This window comes from Ranitomeya variabilis, chromosome 7, assembly GCF_051348905.1.
Source record: "Ranitomeya variabilis isolate aRanVar5 chromosome 7, aRanVar5.hap1, whole genome shotgun sequence".
NCBI lineage: Eukaryota > Metazoa > Chordata > Amphibia > Anura > Dendrobatidae > Ranitomeya > Ranitomeya variabilis.
This window is the reverse complement of record NC_135238.1, coordinates 118,050,652-118,073,311: the sequence shown is the minus strand read 5'-3', so window position 1 is coordinate 118,073,311 and position 22,660 is coordinate 118,050,652. Positions and strand designations below refer to the sequence as shown.

The following is a 22,660-nucleotide window of genomic DNA, read 5'->3' as shown; positions in this document are numbered from 1 at the left end:
TGACCCAAGACATACTGTTAAAGCAACTCTCAACAGCTTTTAGGGGAAATTTGTAAATGTTTTGGAGTGACCTAGTCAAAGCCCAGACCTTCATCCAATTGAGAATCTGTGGTCAAACTTGAAGATTGCTGTTTAACAGAGGAAAACATCTAACTTGAAGGAGCTGGGGCAGTTTAGCTTTGAGGAATGGGCAAAAAATACAGTGGCAAGATGTGGAAAGCTCTTTGCAGTTATAATTGCGACAAAAAAGGAGGCTCTTCAAACTATTGACTCTATGGGTGACTAGTTATGCACACTAAAGTTTTCAGTTATTTTGTCCTATTTGTTGTTTGCTTCACAATAAAAGATAACAAATGTTCACAGTTGTAGACATGTTATTTACATGAACTGATGCCAACACTCAAAAAACCCAGTGAAATTCCAAGTTGTCAGGTAGCAAAGTGTGAAAAATGCAAACTGTTGTCACTTTTCAAAACATTTTATGCCAGTTTTGTGAAGTATACACATTGATAGATTGGCCCTAATATAGTAACTCAAAATGTCCTTATTTTGTATTGGCCTAAACATGTAGTTTTATTTTTGGTTAAAGAGAACCTGTCATCAGGAATACACATGTTAAATTAAAGCAATGGGCAAAAAGGCACTGTTACATTGATTTAAAAAATACCTTTCGTGTACCTCAATCTGCACATGCACGGCCATGGCACATTTTTCCTGAAGCCCACCGTGAAATCTAAGTGTGTAAATGCAGCCAGCATTTAGAATGGTGCCAAAGTGAAATTTAAAACAGTAAGAGTATATGGACACTAGAAATAGCAGAGAGACTGTGGCTGAGCAAAAGACCCTACTCATAGTCAAGTACTATAGTCCCACCCCAATACCCAAAAAGATTTTTGAACCCAATCTTCTAATGATGATTAAACAACAACGAGGCTGCAGATTTCTACACTGAAAGTACCTATTAAAAGGAAGGTACCGTGTTTGTAGATCATTAATAAATCTATGTAATGTAGCACAACATGCTGTTATAAACAAGATTTGAATGCATTTGAAACATATTTCATGTGTTATATGAGTTTAAAGTAGGCACTGGGGGCTGATATCTTGTTTTCTCAGTAGCAGAACGACACTATCAGTGTCATAATACGGCACCCCATGGTCATAGGAGGTAACAGATGGACTCCGACCATATCTATTGCAGTAAAACTGCCACTGCTGTGAACTGGGCATGCCTCTGTGGGCTGCACAAATCACAGTAGTGGGAGTGTTCTGCTGCCATTTTCATGGAGCCCTCGAATCTGCTGACATAAGCATGCAGTACTGCTTCCAACAGAACAGATCCTAGATTGATAGCTGACGGGAGTAAAATGCAGGAGAAAAGTATGGGTAGAATAGCAGAGACATCAAGGAGGAACAGTGTGCCATTAGCATTATGGGAGCAAGAACTTTCAGCTGCTCAGCAGGAGTTGTGATTAATCCCTCAGTAAGATAAGAAGGCGTGAATGGCCATACATTGTGTAGGGGGTGAGAGAATCATGTAATTTGGGTGACAGAGACTGATGGGAGAGAGAGACAGTAACTGCTGTTGATAGATCACAGGGCAGTCACCCACAAAATGGCACAGCCCTGTGATGTTACTCTTCAGTCTGCCCCAGGGATACTAGACCACCCAAAAGGGGAGGGAAATGGTGATGTCAGCAGTTACTGCCCCAATTTTCCAGCTAACAGTAAAGCTGGTAAGTCTTACTATAGCTGCTTGAGGTCTAAAACGGAAAATGCTCCACCTAGTGGTAAATATACATATATGTAAGAAAATATATAATATTTCAATATAGAAATGTTTGCAAACAGTGCAAACATTGCACTAACACATTGTAATTACTATTTTAAGCTTCATTTCACACAAAAAAACTGGTGGCACCTTCCCTTTAAATCAGAATAACAGCACCATTATGCCAATACCTTTAGTTTAAAATGCATAATCCTGATGACAGGTTCTCTTTAACTAAAGGAAAGCTATGTGTTGGGGAATAAATGATATAATTTTTTACATTCTTTTATTATTAGTGTTGCTCTTTTAATGAAAGTGAGCAATACATTAGAAGAGCACCGAAGCCAAAAAATAATTCAATTCTGCTTTGCCCATCCTTGGATTCTTTCAACAGACACATGTGTTTTCACCCAAGCTGCTTGAAGGTTCATGGTTTCCTGATGAATGAATAAAGGTGAGTGAATTAACCACAAGTGTATTTGTTTTGTGAGAAGATTTCCCAGTACAATGACAAATAAAAGGTCTTACAAGATTTCTAAATAAGTCTAGTTTATTTTATTATTACTAAGCAATTAAAATTAATTGTACAAAATTCACATAAACACCTTAATAAAAAAAATTCAAAATGAACCAGACAGGAAGATTTGTCCTATTTACAAACATGCTTTAATGGAAGGTGCAACAGTCTTGTTGAATTTTGGTAAACAGCTGCAGTGTTTTAGTGCTTTGTTTTAGGCAGGTGTCTATTTTTCATGTATGTTGTCTATCTTTGGTTTTATCGCCTAGAACACGTGCCCATTATAGTCTATGGGTTGGTTCACATGTCATTTGTGGAGACTGAATGTCTGCGAGAAATTTACCCAGACACATCTGCTTTATATCAGATTCATGGATAAAAAAATCACCCATACAAGTCTATAGCCCCAATATAGCAGCTAGAGTTGCGTTTTTCAGGAGGTAGGGTTGAGTGCAAGATGTCTGATTCATTTAAAGCCACAAGTCAGCTTTGTCTCTATTTGAGTACAGTGAGAGACTAGTCAACCATGCTGAGCAGGGCATAGGGAACCAGAGTGGGCACCCACCAAACTCTTCTTCTCAAGCTCTAATGCAGATGAGCGACATGTGTCGCCTATCAGCAGTTCTCGCAAAAGAATTTTGAGAAACTCGTCTGTGACTTGCTGTCCATCTCCTATTTTAGATACCTGATTTTTCTGTCAACAAAATAGAAAAGGTGCAGATGAGCTGCAAAAAAGTTGCGTGTCACTTGTGATTTGTATTGAAATCTATGAAACGTATGCAACTTTATATCGCAGTTGCATTATGTCGTACGTCACAACGCAACACCATAGGAAATAAATACATTTAGCCAAAGCCGGTCTTGGCCAAAAAAGCAGCCCTGGCAAACAAACCTCACCTGCCCAATGTTATGCTAGTGTAGCAACTCACTTTGGAAAATAGGTAAAGCTAAAAACTGCAACTGACCCAACTGGTTCCTGTACAGACTAGAGAGTCTGACCCAGTGGCGTAACTACAAAGTTATGGGCCCCGGTGCGAACTTCCAAATGGGGCCCCCCCCGCCATAAAATTCAATGTAAGCCCCATAGAATACAATGCAGCCCCCCCCCCCTCATAGTATAATGCAGCCCCTCCATACAGGGGCAGTGACAAAGACACGAGCAAATGGTGACGAGGGGGCAGAGGAGAGGGAACAAGGGGGCAAGGAAGACAGGCACTAGGGGACACATGGGGGCTAGGAGGCAGGGGAGAAGGATACAAGGGGTCTAGTGGGCAAGGGAGACTGACACAAGTGGGCAAGGGAGACTGACACAAAGGGCACACGGGGACTAGTGGACAAGAGAGACTGGCACACGGGGACACGGACTAGTGGGCAAGGGAGACTGACACACGGGGAATAGTGGGCAAGGGAGACTGATACAAGGGGACTAGTGGGCAATGGAGACTGACACACGGGGACAAGGGACAAGCACAAGGGGACAAGGGAGACAGGCACAAGGGGACACATAGGGACTAGTGAGCAAGAGACTGACACAAGGGGACAAGGGATACAAGCACAAGGGGACACACAGGGACAAGTGGGAAAGGGAGACTGACACACAGGGACTAGTGGGCAAAGGAGACTGACACAAGCACAAGGGGACAAAGGAGACTGACAGAAGCACAAGGGGACATAGGAGACAGGCACATGGGGATACACAGGGACTAATGGGCAAGGGAGACTGGCACACGGGGACAAGGGACACAAGCATAAGGGGACAAGGGAGACAGGCACATGGGGACACACAGGGACTAATGGGCAAGGGAGACTGGCACATGGGGACACAAGCATAAGGGAGACAGGCTCAAGGGGACTCACGGCCCCCTGACCTGCCAGAGCCGCTTGCAGCTGCGACCGTAGTAGTTACGCCGCTGCCTCACACACACACATACTACAGATATCACACACACACTACAGATATCACACACACACATCATACTACAGATATCACACACACATCATATTACAGATATCACACACACACACTACAGATATCACACACACACACAGACATACTACAGATATCACACACACACACATCATACTACAGATATCACATACACACACACACACTACAGATAACACACACACACACTACAGATATCACACACACACACACACACACATACACACACTACAGATATCACACACACACACACACATACACACACTACAGATATCACACACACACACATCATACTACAGATATCACACACATACTACAGTTATCACACACACACTACAGATACCACACACACACACACACACACACCAGAGATACCAGCTCATATACACAACTCACAATCTCCTCTCTGGTACAGGGGTGGCTGATGTAAACCGGCTGCAGCTCCTCAGCTTCTCCTGACTAAGACTAGTTTCACACTAGCGTCGGGAACAACCCGTCGCTGTGCGTCGGGCCGACGTTCCCGACGCTAGTGTGGTCTCCGCCGCACAACGGGGGCAGCGGATGCATTTTTCCCACGCATCCGCTGCCCCATTGTGAGGTGCGGGGAAGTGTGGGGAGGTGGGGGCGGAGTTCCGGCCGCGCATGCGCGGTCGGAAAAAGTGGACCGTCGGGAGCAAAAAACGTTACATGTAAGGTTTTTTTCTCCCGACGGTCCACTACCACACGCCCAAGCGTCGCAAAACGGACGCGACGTTTGGCAATGCGTCGCAAATGCGTCGCTAATGTTAGTCTATGACGAAAAAACGTATCCAGCAAGAACTTTTGCTGGATGCGTATTTTCGGCAAAATGACGCATTTGCGGCGTATTGCAGTTAACGCTAGTGTGAAACTAGCCTAAAGCGGCTCTGTCCCGCACCTCCCCCCTGCTCTCGCCTTCTGTCCCGGGGTTATTTTGGCTTTCTCTTAAAGGGAACCTGTCACCCCGTTTTTTCCGTATGAGATAAAAATACTGTTAAATAGGGCCTGAGCTGTGCATTGCAATAGTGTATTTTGTGGACCCCGATTCCCCACCTATGCTGCCGAAATACGTTACCAAAGTAGTCGTTTTCACCTGTCAATCAGGCTGGTCTGGTCAGATGGGCGTGGTGTCTTCCCCCAGATCTTGCTTAGTTTTCCGTTGGTGGCGTAGTGGTGTGCGCATGCCCAAGGTCCCGAATCCACTGCACAGGGGAGTGAAAATAGCGTGATGTGCGACATTTCATTGGTGATCGGTGGGGGCGGCCATCTTCCTTTGGCCGCGCGTGCGCAGAAGCGGCGCTCTGCTGGCCGCGGCTTCAGGAAAATGGCCGCAGGATGCCGCGCGTGCCTAGATGGAGATCGCGGCGGCCATTTTCCTGAAGCAGAGATGGAACACCTCGTACACACCCGACTCCGCTCCGTACACCCCCGACTCCGCTCCGTACACCTCGTACACACACGGCTCCGCTCCGTACACCTCGTACACACACGGCTCCGCTCCGTACACCTTGTACACACACGGCTCCGCTCCGTACACCTCGTACACACACGGCTCCGCTCCGTACACCTCGTACACACACGGCTCCGCTCCGTACACCTCATACACACCCGGCTCTGCTCCGTACACCTCATACACACCCGGCTCCGCTCCGTACACCTCATACACACCCGGCTCTGCTCCGTACACCTCATGCACACCCGGCTCTGCTCCGTACACCTCATACACACCCGGCTCCGCTCCGTACACCTCATACACACCCGGCTCTGCTCCGTACACCTCATGCACACCCAGCTCTGCTCCGTACACCTCATACACACCCGGCTCCGCTCCGTACACCTCATGCACACCCGGCTCTGCTCCGTACACCTCATGCACACCCGGCTCTGCTCCGTACACCTCATGCACACCCGGCTCTGCTCCGTACACCTCATACACACCCGGCTCTGCTCCGTACACCTCATACACACCCGGCTCCGCTCCGTACACCTCATACACACCCGGCTCTGCTCCGTACACCTCATGCACACCCAGCTCTGCTCCGTACACCTCATACACACCCGGCTCCGCTCCGTACACCTCATACACACCCGGCTCTGCTCCGTACACCTCATACACACCCGGCTCCGCTCCGTACACCTCATGCACACCCGGCTCTGCTCCGTACACCTCATACACACACTGCTCTGCTACATCCACCCAAACCCCTCCTGACCTCACACAAAAGCTTACCCTCCTCCAGCATGATGACAAACAGCACTGCACTACTGTCCTGCACTACACGGAAGCCCTTGATCATGTGACTCCAACTCCTCCCCTCCTGTGACCTCATCACAGGTCCTGTGCGCACAGAGCAGTGGCAGCTATAGTAGTGGTGTGCGGCTCTCTGCGGTGGAGGGGCTCTGCTGCGGGTCAAGTGCAGTCCCACCCGTGATCGCGAGTGCACGCGCAGCAGGGCCTGTAAGGAAGAATTATTTAAAGGGCCGGCAGCCCATTTTGTAGCTTAGAGTTCTTAGGAGCCCGCCCAGTCTGCTGGACTGGGTGGGCCCCTAAGCACTGCGGGCCCCGTCGCAATTGCGACCCCTGCGACCGCGGTAGTTACGCCCCTGGTCTGACCCCGCAGTCCATAGAGGTGCCTGTATGAGCTGAAATAGCCCTAAACACAGTCTAGACGATGGCTTCATTTTCCTCCTAAAGAACTGGAGGGCACAGCAGAGTGTAAATCACCTACAAAAGGGAAAATGTGCTGAAAAAAGTAAAGATCCCACAATGAGTAAAATAAACCACTAAATACAAAATAAATTATAAGGAACAGTACAGACCAAAAGTTTGGACACACCTTCTAATTTAAAGATTTTTCTATATTTTCATGACTATAAAAATTGTACATTCACACTGAAGGTATCAAAACTATGAATTAACACATGTGGAATTATATACTTAACAAAAAAGTGTGAAACAACTGAAATTATGTCTTATATTCTAGGTTCTTCAAAGTAGCACCTTTTGCTTTGATGACTGCTTTGAACACTCTTGGCATTCTCTTGATGAGCTTCAAGAGGTAGTCACCGGGAATGGTCTTCCAACAATCCTGAAGGAGTTCCAAGAGATGCTTACCACTTGTTGGCCCTTTTGCCTTCACTCTGCAGTCCAGCTCACCCCGAACCATCTCGATTGGGTTCAGGTCTGGTGACTGTGGAGGCCAGGTCATCTGGTCATCTGACGTAGCACCCCAACACTCTTCTTCTTGGTCAAATAGCCCTTACGCAGCCTGGAGGTGTGTTTGGGGTCATTGTCCTGTTGAACGATAAATGATGGTCCAACTAAACGCAAACCGGATGGAATAGCATGCCACTGCAAGATGCTGTGGTAGCCATGCTGGTTCAGTATGCCTTCAGTTTTGAATAAATCCCCAACAGTGTCACCAGCAAATCACCCCCCACACAATCACACCTCCTCCTCCATGCTTCACGGTGGGAACCAGGCATGTAGAGTCCATCCGTTCACCTTTTCTCCGTCGCACAAAGACACGGTGGTTGGAACCAAAGATCTCAAATTTGGACTCATCAGACCAAAGCACAGATTTCCACTGGTCTAATGTCCATTCCTTGTGTTCTTTAGCCCAAACAAGTCTCTTCTGCTTGTTGCCTGTCCTTAGTAGTAGTTTCCTAGCAGCTATTTTACCATGAAGGCCTGCTGCACAAAGTCTCCTCTTAACAGTTCTTGTAGAGATGTGTCTGCTGCTAGAACTCTGTGTGGCATTGACCTGGTCTCTAATCTGAGCTGCTGTTAACCTGCGATTTCTGAGGCTGGTGACTTGGATAAACTTATCCTCAGAAGCAAAGGTGACTCTTGGTCTTCCTTTCCTGGGGTGGTCCTCATGTGAGCCAGTTTCTTTGTAGCGCTTGATGGTTTTTGCCACTGCACTTGGGGACACTTTCAAAGTTTTCCCAATTTTTCAGACTGACAGACCTTCATTTCTTAAAGTAATGATGGCCACTCGTTTTTCTTTACTTACAATAGCTGCTTTTTTCTTGCCATAATACAAATTCTAACAGTCTATTCAGTAGGGCTATCAGCTGTGTATCCACCAGACTTTGGCACAACATAACTGATGGTCCCAACCCCATTTATAAGGCAAGAAATCCCACTTATTAAACCTGACAGGGAACACCTGTGAAGTGAAAACCATTCCCGGTGACTACCTCTTGAAGCTGATCAAGGGAATGCCAAGAGTGTGCAAAGCAGTCATCAAAGCAAAAGGTGGCTACTTTGAAGAACCTAGAATATAAGCATAAATTCAGTTTCACACTTTTTTGTTAAGTATATTATTCCACATGTGTTAATTAATAGTGTTGATGCCTTCAGTGTGAATGTACAATTGTCATAGTCATGAACATACAGAAAAATCATTAAATGAGTAGGTGTGTCCAAACTTTTGGTGTGTACTGAATGTACAATTATATAATATGCCACCAACTTCCCAAAAAGTAAAAGAAGATAGGTGAGGAGTAAAGAATCAGAAACAGCAACGGGCTGTGTCATAATCTCTGCAGGCAGAGATCATAGCAAGCCTATAGAGGGACAAGCTCTCGGAAGATGGAACTATACTGACCATGAACTAAGCCTGCCGCGCAACTAGAAATAGCCAGGTAGCATTTCCTATTTATCGCTAGATGCCCAGCTCTGGCCTAAGACCTAAATAGCTAGCAGAGGGAAATATAAGACCTGGCTCACCTCTAGAGAAATATTCCAAAGAAGACAGTAGCCCCCCACATATAATGACGGTGAGTTCAGATGAAACAACAAACGCAGCAGGAAAATAGTCTTAGCAAATTTGAGGTCCGCTTACTAGATAGCAGAAGACAGATAGTATACTTTCATGGTCAGCAGAAAAACACTAACAAAACACCATCCAGAGATTACCTTAAACTCTGGCATTAACTCATAACGCCAGAGTAGCAATCCCTGATCAACGAGAGCTTTCCAGACACAGTAACAAAACTTCAGCTGTGAACTGGAACAAATAGGCAAAACAAAACATGGACAAAAGTCCAACTTATCTAGTAGTTGTCTAGAAGCAGGAACAAGCACTGAGAGGCATCAGATAACATTGTTGACCGGCAAGAAACCACCAGAGAAATGAGCTTAAATAGCGACACCCACTACTGATGGAACCAGGTGAAACAGGAAAGAGGATGACAAGTCCAATTCCACAAGCGGCCACCGGGGGAGCCCAGAATCCAAATTCACAACAGTACCCCCCCCTCAAGGAGGGGGCACCGAACCCTCACCAGATCCACCAGGGCGACCAGGATGAGCCCTATGGAAGGCACGAACAAGATCAGAAGCATGAACATCAGATGCATTGACCCAAGAATTATCCTCCTGGCCGTAACCCTTCCAGTTGACCAGATACTGGAGTTTCCGTCTGGAAACACGAGAGTCCAAAATTTTCTCCACAACGTACTCCAACTCACCCTCAACCAACACCGGAGCAGGAGGCTCAACTGAAGGTACAACAGGTACCTCATACCTGCGCAATAACGACTGATGAAAAACGTTATGAATGGAAAAGGACGCAGGGAGGTCCAAACGGAAAGAAACAGGATTAAGAATCTCCAATATTCTATAAGGGCCGATAAACCGAGGTTTAAACTTAGGAGAAGAGACCCTCATAGGGACAAAACGAGAAGACAACCACACTAAATCTCCAACACAAAGCCGAGAACCAACACGACGATGACGGTTGGCAAAACGCTGAGTCTTCTCCTGGGACAACTTCAAATTGTCCATAACCTGCCCCCAGATGTGATGCAATCTCTCCACCACCGCATCCACTCCAGGACAATCCGAGGATTCCACCTGACCGGAGGAAAATCGAGGGTGAAACCCCGAATTACAGAAAAACGGGGACACCAAGGTGGAAGAACTGGCCCGATTATTGAGGGCGAACTCTGCCAATGGCAAAAAAGCAACCCAATCATCCTGGTCAGCAGAGACAAAACACCTCAGATATGTCTCAAGGGTCTGATTAGTCCGCTCGGTCTGGCCATTAGTCTGAGGGTGAAAAGCAGATGAAAAAGACAAATCTATGCCCATCCTAGCACAGAATGCCCGCCAAAATCTAGACACAAATTGGGTACCTCTGTCAGAAACAATATTCTCAGGAATACCGTGCAATCGGACAACATTCTGAAAAAACAGAGGAACCAACTCAGAAGAAGAAGGCAACTTGGGCAGAGGAACCAAATGGACCATTTTAGAGAAACGGTCACAGACCACCCAGATGACAGACATCTTCTGGGAAACAGGCAGATCTGAAATAAAATCCATCGAGATGTGTGTCCAAGGCCTCTTAGGAATAGGCAAGGGCAACAGCAGTCCGCTAGCCCGAGAACTACAAGACTTGGCCCGAGCACAAACGTCACATGACTGCACAAAGACTCGCACATCTCGTGACAGGAAAGGCCACCAGAAGGATCTTGCCACCAAATCCCTGGTACCAAAAATTCCGGGATGACCTGCCAATGCAGAAGAATGTACCTCAGAGATGACTCTGCTGGTCCAATCATCCGGAACAAACAGTCTATCAGGCGGACAACGATCCGGTCTATCCGCCTGAAACTCTTGCAAGGACCGCCGCAGATCAGGAGAAACGGCCGGTCAAACTGTCATAATCTCTGCAGGCAGAGATCATAGCAAGCCTATAGAGGGACAAGCTCTCGGAAGATGGAACTATACTGACCATGAACTAAGCCTGCCGCGCAACTAGAAATAGCCAGGTAGCATTTCCTATTTATCGCTAGATGCCCAGCTCTGGCCTAAGACCTAAATAGCTAGCAGAGGGAAATATAAGACCTGGCTCACCTCTAGAGAAATATTCCAAAGAAGACAGTAGCCCCCCACATATAATGACGGTGAGTTCAGATGAAACAACAAACGCAGCAGGAAAATAGTCTTAGCAAATTTGAGGTCCGCTTACTAGATAGCAGAAGACAGATAGTATACTTTCATGGTCAGCAGAAAAACACTAACAAAACACCATCCAGAGATTACCTTAAACTCTGGCATTAACTCATAACGCCAGAGTAGCAATCCCTGATCAACGAGAGCTTTCCAGACACAGTAACAAAACTTCAGCTGTGAACTGGAACAAATAGGCAAAACAAAACATGGACAAAAGTCCAACTTATCTAGTAGTTGTCTAGAAGCAGGAACAAGCACTGAGAGGCATCAGATAACATTGTTGACCGGCAAGAAACCACCAGAGAAATGAGCTTAAATAGCGACACCCACTACTGATGGAACCAGGTGAAACAGGAAAGAGGATGACAAGTCCAATTCCACAAGCGGCCACCGGGGGAGCCCAGAATCCAAATTCACAACAGGGCTGGAATTTCACGGACTGGATTTAAACAACAGAAGAATGGTTGAACATCCAAATTAATCTATCACCAGCTGGACATACCAGCAAAGGTAGAGAATATAAAGTTGCACCCGAAAGGTGATAGGGCAGGTGAATAAAAACACCTGTCTTATGCTACACAGACTGTAGTCAAGAAACAGAACAAACACTCAGAGAAAAAATGTGTCTGATGTGGCTCAATGGAAAGAGAAGCTGACTACAAAACACAGGCTCAAGGGTTTGAACCCAGAAACATGACACCAAAACTTTAAAACTTTAAAACTATTGAAGCACAATGAAAAATTCAACAAATGTTGCTGTACTTCACCATGCCCCTCACCCAGTAGCGTAGCTACCGGGGGGCAGAGGGGGTGGTTGCCCCAGGCCCCACGCTCTGAGGATCCAGACCCAGAGCTACGCTACTGTAGCTGCGCACGCCGATACAGTTACATGTTGTGGCAGAGCAGGGATAATCGATCTCCCTGCTCTGCCACCCGGCCACTATGGGGCCCCTGAGTAGGCGGGGGGCCCAGTACCAGCAGTGGGTCCCCTGCCTGTCATCGCAACACTGATGAGAGAAGGAGCATTACACTCCCTCTCCCATCATCCCCCTCTCAGCTTCTGACATCACTGACACAGACACTGACAGTGGGCGTTATGACGTCACTACTCAGCTCCTGCGGTCCGGAGATATGCGGGCACTCAGAGCAGCGGAGGAACGAGGAGGAAGAGAGGTGAGTATTGTATTTATTTTACATGAGGTGAATTATAATATAGAGCAGGGGTGGGGAATCTTTTTTCTGACAAGGGCCATTTGGATATTTATACTATCCTTTGGGGGCCGTACAAACTCCGCCCACAAAGTACATCCTGACTATGGCACTGGTTTCAGGACATAATCTTTCAGTGCATGCGCTTCAATGTTCAGTAGTGAACACTGCGTGTGTGTGCTAACAGAGCAAGAAGAAATTAATGAGCTTGTGGCAATCAAAATACAGCTCCTTGCCCAAGAATGCAGTCCCTGAGAGTTTGCTCAGGGGCCAGATAAAAGGTCATCGAGGGCCGTAAATGGCCCTGAGGCCTGAGGTTCCCCACCACTTCTATAGAGTCTGCCGATGGGGGTGCATTATATTAGAGGCTGCATTACACTAAAGAGTCTGCCTATGGGGGTGCATTATATTAGAGGGTGCATTACACTATACAGTCTGCCTATAGGCATGCATCATATCAGGGGCTGCATTATACTATAGAGTCTGCCAATAGGGGTGCATTATATCAGGGGCTGCAATATACTATAGTCTGCCTATGGGGGTGCATAATATTAGGGGCTGCATTACACTACAGAGTCTGCCTATAGCTGTGCATAATATTAGGGGCCGCATTATGCTATAAAGTCTGCCTATGTTGGTGCATTATATTAGTGGCTGCATTACACTATAGAGTTTGCCTATGGGGGTGCATAATATTAGGGGCTGCATTACATTATAGGGTCTGCCTATGGGGGGTGCATTATACTATAAAGTCTGCCTATGGAGGTGCATTATATTAGGGGCTGAATTATACTATAGAGTCTGCCTATTGGAAGTGCATTGTACTATATAGAGTCTCCCTATGGTGGGGTGCATTATACTATAGAGTCTGTCTGTGGGGGGTGTATTATACTATATAGAGCATGCCTATGAGAAGTGCATTATACTATAGAGTCTGAATATGGAGGGTACATTATACTATAGAGTCGCCTATTTAGGGTACATTATTACTATAAAATCTGCCTATGCGGTGTGCATTATACTATATGGAGGCCTATGGGGAGTGAATTATACTATATTGAGGACACTCTGGTGCATTATACTATATGGAGGCTATCTAGGGGCGTCTCATACAGTGTGGAGACAATAGTGTTGGAGCTATCAAACAGTTTGGAGGATACTAAGGGGTCAGTATATATACAGTGAGGGAGCATTAGAGAGAGCATCATTCTGTGTATAGGGGGGCTGTACAGGGGGCTACTCGGGACATTATTAAATGTAAAGTGGGCACTTATTGTTATAGGGGAACTCAGGTTACTGTGACTGTCAAAAGGGCACACAGGGCTTTATTACTTTCTAAGGGACAAGATGTGGGCACTGTTTTCTAGGGCACTTGCACCCAGCATTACTATATTCTAGAGGGTTGCTTTAGAATTTAGAGGGCGCACAGAACCACACTGTAGGTGCAGTAATAGGGACACATACGGCAGCAGCGACTCAGTATTGGGGTATGAGCAGGATGAGGAGTTTGTCCAGGTTGGGAATAATCCCATTGGTGACAGTGCTTAAAATATGAGAAGAGAAATGTGTCTTTCTTGTAATCTCTGCAGCCGAGTCCTGGCTGGGAGAAGTGGTCATGTCGGTCTGGGCCAGGTGGAAAAGATGTGAAAAGTGAACGATTCCATCAGAAAGAACGTCAGTGGTAATTCATTATCTGTAACTGTGCTACAATCTCTCATATGTGCTGTAGGTTTGGCATTTACCACTGACCATATGGCGGTAATATCAATATTGGTCTTCATATAGAGATTATTTTCAGTAACTGCGCTGTTATCTGCTGAGGTTAACCTCCACAATTAGGTTGCATCTCCCAGTTGTAATCAGGTTTACCTGGTTAGGGGCCAACTCATAAGTTCCCCCCCTGTTGTGAATTTGGATTCTGGGCTCCCCCGGTGGCTACTGGTGGAATTGAACTGGTGTCTTCATCTTCTCTGTTCACCTGTTCCCATCAAGATGTGGGAGTCGCTATATAACCTTGCTGCTCTGTTAGTTGCTTGCCGGTCAACAATGTTATCAGAAGCCTCTCTGTGCTTGTTCCTGCTCCTAGACAACTACTAGATAAGTTGGACTCTTGTCCATGTTTGTTTTTGCATTTTTGTTCCAGTTCACAGCTGTAGTTTCGTTACTGTGTCTGGAAAGCTCTTGTGAACAGGAATTGCCACTCTGGTGTTATGAGTTAATGCCAGAGTTTTAAAGTAATTTCTGGATGGTGTTTTGATAGGGTTTTCAGCTGACCATGAAAGTGTCCTTTCTGTCTTCTGCTATGTAGTAAGTGGACCTCAAATTTGCTAAACCTATTTTCATACTACGTTTGTTATTTCATCTTAATTCACCGCCAATACATGTGGGGGGCCTCTGTCTCCTTTCGGGGTATTTCTCTAGAGGTGAGCTAGGACTAATATTTTCCTCTGCTAGCATTATTTAGTCCTCCGGCTGGTGCTGGGCATCTAGAATCAACGTAGGCATGCTACCCGGCCACTGCTAGTTGTGCGTTAGGTTTAGTTCATGGTCAGCTCAGTTCCCATCTTCCAAGAGCTAGTTCCTATATATGCTGATGCTATGTTCTCTTGCCATTGAGAACATGACAGTTTGACCGGCCCACTAAAGGGTTAAAATCCTTGGCTGAGAAAGGAGAGAAATAAGAAGTCTGCTGAGATTTTTTTTTTTTTTTTTTTTTTCTCTCCTTCTAATCTTTGAATGGCTCTGTGTCCACCTGTTTGTAATGGATCTTCAGAGTGTCACTGCAGGTTTGAATAATCTCGCCACGAAGGTACAAAATTTGCAAGACTTTGTTTATCATGCACCTGTATCTGAGCCGAGAATTCCTTTGCCGGAATTTTTCTCGGGGAATAGATCTGGGTTTCAGAATTTTCGAAATAATTGCAAATTATTTTTGTCCCTGAAATTTCGCTCTGCCGGAGACCCTGCACAGCAGGTCAGGATTGTGATTTCCTTGCTCCGGGGCGACCCTCAAGACTGGGCTTTCTCATTGACACCAGGGGATCCTGCGTTGCTCAATGTGGATGCGTTTTTTCTGGCCTTGGGGTTGCTTTATGACGAACCTCATTTGGAGCTTCAGGCAGAAAAAACTTTGATGTCCCTATCTCAGGGGCAAGATGAAGCGGAAATTTACTGCCAAAGATTCCGTAAATGGTCTGTGCTTACTCAGTGGAATGAGTGCGCCCTGGCGGCGACTTTCAGAGAGGGTCTCTCTGATGCCATTAAGGATGTTATGGTGGGGTTCCCTGTGCCTGCGGGTCTGAATGAGTCCATGACAATGGCTATTCAGATCGATAGGCGTTTGCGGGAGCGCAAACCAGTGCACCATCTGGCGGTGTCCACTGAGAAGTCGCCAGAGAGTATGCAGTGTGATAGAATTCTGTCCCGAAGCGAGCGGCAGAATTTTAGACGGAAAAATGGGTTGTGTTTCTATTGTGGTGATTCTACTCATGTTATATCAGCATGCTCTAAGCGCACTAAAAAGCTTGATAAATCTGTTTCCATTTGCACCTTACCGTCTAAGTTTATTCTATCTGTGACCCTGATTTGCTCTTTGTCATCTATTACCACGGACGCCTATGTCGACTCTGGCGCCGCTTTGAGTCTTATGGATTGGTCCTTTGCCAAACGCTGTGGGTATGATTTAGAGCCTTTGGAGACTCCTATTCCTCTGAAGGGGATTGACTCCACCCCATTGGCTAATAATAAACCACAATACTGGACACAAGTAACTATGCGTATTAATCCGGATCACCAGGAGATTATTCGCTTTCTGGTGCTGTATAATCTACATGATGATTTGGTGCTAGGATTGCCTTGGCTGCAATCTCACAACCCAGTCCTCGACTGGAGAGCTATGTCTGTGTTGAGCTGGGGATGTAAGGGGGCTCATGGGGATGTACCTGTGGTTTCCATTTCATCATCTATTCCCTCTGAAATTCCTGAGTTCCTGTCTGACTATCGTGACGTCTTTGAAGAATCCAAGCTTGGTTCGTTACCTCCGCACCGAGAGTGCGATTGTGCCATAGATTTAATCCCGGGTAGTAAATACCCAAAGGGTCGTTTGTTTAATCTGTCTGTGCCTGAACATGCTGCTATGCGAGAATATATAAAGGAGTCCTTGGAAAAGGGACATATTCGTCCATCGTCATCTCCCTTAGGAGCCGGTTTTTTCTTTGTGTCAAAAAAAGACGGCTCTTTGAGACCATGTATCGATTATCGGCTTTTGAACAAAATCACTGTTAAATATCAATACCCATTGCCGTTGCTGACTGATTTGTTTGCTCGCATAAAGGGGGCCAAGTGGTTCTCTAAGATTGACCTTCGTGGGGCGTATAATTTGGTGCGAATCAGGCAGGGGGATGAGTGGAAGACCGCATTTAATACGCCCGAGGGCCACTTTGAGTATTTAGTGATGCCTTTTGGTCTTTCAAATGCTCCGTCAGTTTTCCAGTCCTTTATGCATGATATTTTTCGCGATTATTTGGATAAATTTATGATTGTGTATCTGGATGATATTCTGATTTTTTCGGATGACTGGGACTCTCATGTCCAGCAAGTCAGGAGGGTTTTCCAGGTTTTGCGGTCTAATTCTTTGTGTGTGAAGGGTTCTAAGTGTGTTTTTGGGGTACAGAGGATTTCCTTTTTGGGATATATTTTTTCTCCCTCTTCCATTGAAATGGATCCTGTCAAGGTTCAAGCTATTTGTGATTGGACGCAGCCCTCTTCTCTTAAGAGTCTTCAGAAATTTTTGGGCTTTGCTAACTTTTATCGTCGATTTATTGCTGGTTTTTCGGATATTGCTAAGCCATTGACCGATTTGACTAAGAAGGGTGCTGATGTTGCTGATTGGTCCCCTGACGCTGTGGAGGCCTTTCGGGAGCTTAAGCGCCGTTTTTCCTCTGCCCCTGTGTTGCGTCAGCCTGATGTTGCTCTACCTTTTCAGGTTGAGGTCGACGCTTCTGAGATCGGAGCTGGGGCAGTGTTGTCGCAGAAAAGTTCTGACTGCTCCGTGATGAGGCCTTGTGCCTTCTTTTCCCGTAAATTTTCGCCCGCTGAGCGGAATTATGATGTTGGGAATCGGGAGCTTTTGGCCATGAAGTGGGCTTTTGAGGAGTGGCGCCATTGGCTTGAGGGGGCCAGACATCAGGTGGTGGTATTGACTGACCACAAAAATTTGGTTTATCTTGAGACCGCCAGGCGCCTGAATCCTAGACAGGCGCGCTGGTCATTATTTTTCTCTCGGTTTAATTTTGTGGTGTCATACCTACCGGGTTCTAAGAATGTTAAGGCGGATGCCCTTTCTAGGAGTTTTGAGCCTGACTCGCCTGGTAACTCTGAGCCCACAGGTATCCTTAAGGATGGAGTGGTATTGTCAGCCGTTTCTCCAGACCTGCGGCGGGCCTTGCAGGAGTTTCAGGCGGATAGACCGGATCGTTGCCCACCTGATAAACTGTTTGTTCCTGATGATTGGACCAGTAGAGTCATCTCTGAGGTTCATTCTTCTGCGTTGGCAGGTCATCCTGGCATTTTTGGTACCAGGGATTTGGTGGCAAGGTCCTTCTGGTGGCCTTCCCTGTCACGAGATGTGCGAGGCTTTGTGCAGTCTTGTGACGTTTGTGCTCGGGCCAAGCCTTGTTGTTCTCGGGCTAGTGGATTACTGTTGCCCTTGCCTATTCCTAAGAGGCCTTGGACGCACATCTCGATGGATTTTATTTCAGATCTGCCTGTTTCTCAGAAGATGTCTGTCATCTGGGTAGTGTGTGACCGTTTCTCTAAGATGGTCCATTTGGTTCCTCTGCCCAAGTTGCCTTCTTCTTCCGAGTTGGTTCCTCTGTTTTTTCAAAATGTTGTTCGTTTGCATGGTATTCCTGAGAATATCATTTCTGACAGAGGGACCCAATTCGTGTCTAGATTTTGGCGGGCATTCTGTGCTAGGATGGGCATAGATTTATCTTTTTCGTCCGCTTTCCATCCTCAGACGAATGGCCAGACCGAGCGGACTAATCAGACCCTGGAGACATATCTGAGGTGTTTTGTGTCTGCTGACCAGGATGATTGGGTTGTTTTTTTGCCATTGGCAGAGTTCGCTCTCAATAATCGGGCCAGCTCTGCCACTTTGGTGTCCCCGTTTTTCTGTAATTCGGGGTTTCATCCTCGATTTTCCTCTGGTCAGGTGGAATCTTCGGATTGTCCTGGAGTGGATGCTGTGGTGGAGAGATTGCATCAGATCTGGGGGCAGGTGGTGGACAATTTGAGGTTGTCCCAGGAGAAGACTCAGCTTTTTGCCAACCGCCACCGTCGTGTTGGTCCTCGGCTTTGTGTTGGGGATTTGGTGTGGTTGTCTTCTCGTTTTGTCCCTATGAGGGTCTCTTCTCCTAAGTTTAAGCCTCGGTTCATCGGCCCGTATAAGATATTGGAGATTCTTAACCCTGTTTCCTTCCGTTTGGACCTCCCTGCATCCTTTTCTATTCATAACGTTTTTCATCGGTCATTATTGCGCAGGTATGAGGTACCGGTTGTGCCTTCCGTTGAGCCTCCTGCTCCGGTGTTGGTTGAGGGTGAGTTGGAGTACGTTGTGGAGAAAATCTTAGACTCTCGTGTTTCCAGACGGAGACTCCAGTATCTGGTCAAGTGGAAGGGATACGGCCAGGAGGATAATTCTTGGGTGAATGCATCTGATGTTCATGCCTCTGATTTGGTTCGTGCCTTTCATAGGGCCCATCCTGATCGCCCTGGTGGTTCTGGTGAGGGTTCGGTGCCCCCTCCTTGAGGGGGGGGTACTGTTGTGAATTTGGATTCTGGGCTCCCCCGGTGGCTACTGGTGGAATTGAACTGGTGTCTTCATCTTCTCTGTTCACCTGTTCCCATCAAGATGTGGGAGTCGCTATATAACCTTGCTGCTCTGTTAGTTGCTTGCCGGTCAACAATGTTATCAGAAGCCTCTCTGTGCTTGTTCCTGCTCCTAGACAACTACTAGATAAGTTGGACTCTTGTCCATGTTTGTTTTTGCATTTTTGTTCCAGTTCACAGCTGTAGTTTCGTTACTGTGTCTGGAAAGCTCTTGTGAACAGGAATTGCCACTCTGGTGTTATGAGTTAATGCCAGAGTTTTAAAGTAATTTCTGGATGGTGTTTTGATAGGGTTTTCAGCTGACCATGAAAGTGTCCTTTCTGTCTTCTGCTATGTAGTAAGTGGACCTCAAATTTGCTAAACCTATTTTCATACTACGTTTGTTATTTCATCTTAATTCACCGCCAATACATGTGGGGGGCATCTGTCTCCTTTCGGGGTATTTCTCTAGAGGTGAGCTAGGACTAATATTTTCCTCTGCTAGCATTATTTAGTCCTCCGGCTGGTGCTGGGCATCTAGAATCAACGTAGGCATGCTACCCGGCCACTGCTAGTTGTGCGTTAGGTTTAGTTCATGGTCAGCTCAGTTCCCATCTTCCAAGAGCTAGTTCCTATATATGCTGATGCTATGTTCTCTTGCCATTGAGAACATGACACCCCCCCCCCGAACCAAAACCCTAGCTGCGCCTCTGCCCTCACCACTCAGTTAAAGGGGTTGTTTGAAAAGCCAAATGTAAATGGAGCTGCAGCGCACCTGATCGACCACTGCTCCACTCACAAGGATCTCTTCAGAGCCCTGTTTCTTGGGATTGGTGGGGATCCCCGTTGAGTTCCAGTGATTGGGAAGTTATCACCTTTAACAATAACTTCCTAACTTGAGATAACCTCTTTCAACAGGATGTTCAAGATACATTTTTATTGAGAATTAAACAAAGTATACAGGACTCTTGTATATACATCACCTAGGATAGATGAACTATGTACCTGAGCACTGCAACCCACTGGGAATTTGCCTGGTGGGGAAGATGTCTAATCCGTGCCTGAATTCAGAGTAGTAATCTTTTGCTGCGATTTCAGTGTTAAGCAAAATCTATCACCCTGTAGACCTATCATAACACTCACTCCATGTCAGTGTTAATACTATGTTTTTCAGATTGGTTAGGGCAGCACAATCTTGCTGACATTTTTTATTAAACGTACCATATTTTTTGCTTTGTAAGACGCACTTTTTTCCCCAAAATTTGGGGGGAAAATGGGGGTGCATCTTACAATCCAGATATACCTTATCTGTGCTGCTGCTGCGGGTGTCCGATGCTTGCGACCGAGCTCTGTCCCTGGTGCTGCCGGGTGCTGCCGCCGCGCTTTGTCCCCAGGCGCTTGCCGCCGCCACCGTGCTCTGTCCCGTGCAGTGTGGGGGGCTCTGACGTTCCTTTCATGCTTTCCTGTGGCTGTGAGGTGGATTCCTACTGGGAAAATAGCAGCTGGGAGATGGCTGAGATGGAGATCTCGGTACTGAAATCTTGGGAGATGAGATTTCAGAGCTGAAATCTCATCTCCCGAGTTCTCGGTGCCGAGATCTCCATCTGCGCATGCGCCGCTCACCCGGCAGCTATTTTACTGGAGTCCACCGCACAGGAAATCATGGGACTGCCGGGGCTCTGGCATTTCACAAAATGTCGGCAGAGGCCCGGCAGCACCAGAGATCGGTGCAGCAGCACTGGGCAGTGCTGTCTGGGCACCCACAGCACTGGAGACATATGCAAAGCACCGGGCAGGAGTGTTAGACACCCGCAGCAGGACTGCCAGACACCCGTAGCAGGACAGCCAAAGACACCCGCAGAGCACCAGGCAGCAACACCAGACACCAGCAGCACTGCCGGACACCCTTTCATCCCCGCCTGCGGACTGAAGCATCACTCCACTCCTGCCTCCTCCAGCAGCGACCCCGCTTCACCGCAGCCACCAGCCCCGGTAAGCAATAAGACGCAAGGATTATAAGAAGCACCACCATTTTATAAAAAAAATGTTTTCCTAATTTTTCCTCAAAATGGGGTGCATCTTCTAATCCGGAGCGTCTTATCAAGCGAAAAATACGGTAAATACTTACAGTGGTGGAAATCAGGCTGTTCCGATTATGAACAATTCCCCAAGTTGCTATCCCTATAGTGACAATTTTGTTGCTTTTGTTGGTACTTCCCATACAAAAGTCTCTGACTGCTTCACCAACTTGTTTCATTACACCAGCATGGGAACCACCAGTTATAATCCAGGCACCTGCGAAAAAAAACAATGTTCAACAAATAAATTAATTATAACTTTTAAACAATGTGTAGTTTTCAAAGCCTACATTCTTCACTGCTCTTAAAGTATAGCTCCAGCATTTTTTTTCAGAACTGAAGTGGCACTTAAAACCTAAGCCCCCTGCCACAGGTCACATATTCACCCTACGGCATCTGCACAGTTTTTTCGATGCCGCTCCGGTCCTCCTGTGCCATCTTGTGACAGCACCTTGTGAATAGCAGGAAGTCAGTCGCTAAGTTCCACGCCCACAGTACAAGTCTACGAAAGCCAGAAAGAGGCTCTCATAGACTTGTATTGAAATTGACTGCCGCACAGCTCCATGAAACACTTGAGCTGCAAGCAGGTCACATTTTGCCAAAAACTGACAAGAGTGACGCTGGAAACGAATGAAGGCTGCAACAGGTGAGTATAAGATGGGAGAAGGAGACTAACATTAAAGTACCACTCTTGTGGTGAAATAAAAAAACACTTGAGTGTTAAACACTCCTTAGTGACAGAGCCAATTTGGAACTTAATGAACAAGCCAATTTTTACAATTCTGACCACTGTCAATTTATGAGGTTATAGCTCTGGAACGCTTCAACAGATCCCACTAATTCTGAGACAGTTTTTTTGTAACATATTGTACTTCAAGTTCAAAATTTCTTTGCTATAACTTGAGTTTATTTATGAGAAAAATGGAAATTTGGCAAAAATTTTGAAAATGTTGCAATTTTCAAACTTAAAATTTTTGTACCCTTAAATCAGAGAGTGGTGTAACACAATATAGTTAATAAATGACATTTTCCACATGTCAAATTTACATCAGCACAATTTTGGAAACATAATTTATTTTTGTTAGGACGATATAAGGGTTAAAAGTTGACCAGCGATTTCTCATTTTTCCAACAAAATTTACAAACCATCATTTTTAGGGACAGCCTCACATTTGAAGTGAGTTTGAGGTGTCAATATGATAGAAAATACACAAAAGTGACACCATTCTAAAAACTGCAACCCTCAAGATGCGTAAAACACATGGAAGAAGTTTATTACCCTTCA

The 22,660-nt window shown here is 46.2% G+C and overlaps 1 protein-coding gene across 2 annotated transcripts in view; it reads right to left on the bottom strand.

Annotated features, from left to right (window-relative positions):
- The window catches only part of LOC143786355 (transient receptor potential cation channel subfamily M member 2-like), a 1,952,850-nt gene that overhangs the window by 1,448,566 nt on the left and 481,624 nt on the right, over nucleotides 1–22,660 (bottom strand). For both annotated transcript variants that reach the window (XM_077275686.1, XM_077275685.1), the window contains one exon: nucleotides 21,426–21,592. In XM_077275686.1, the coding sequence (XP_077131801.1) occupies nucleotides 21,426–21,592 (167 nt within the window). The remainder of the gene's footprint in view (nucleotides 1–21,425; nucleotides 21,593–22,660) is intronic.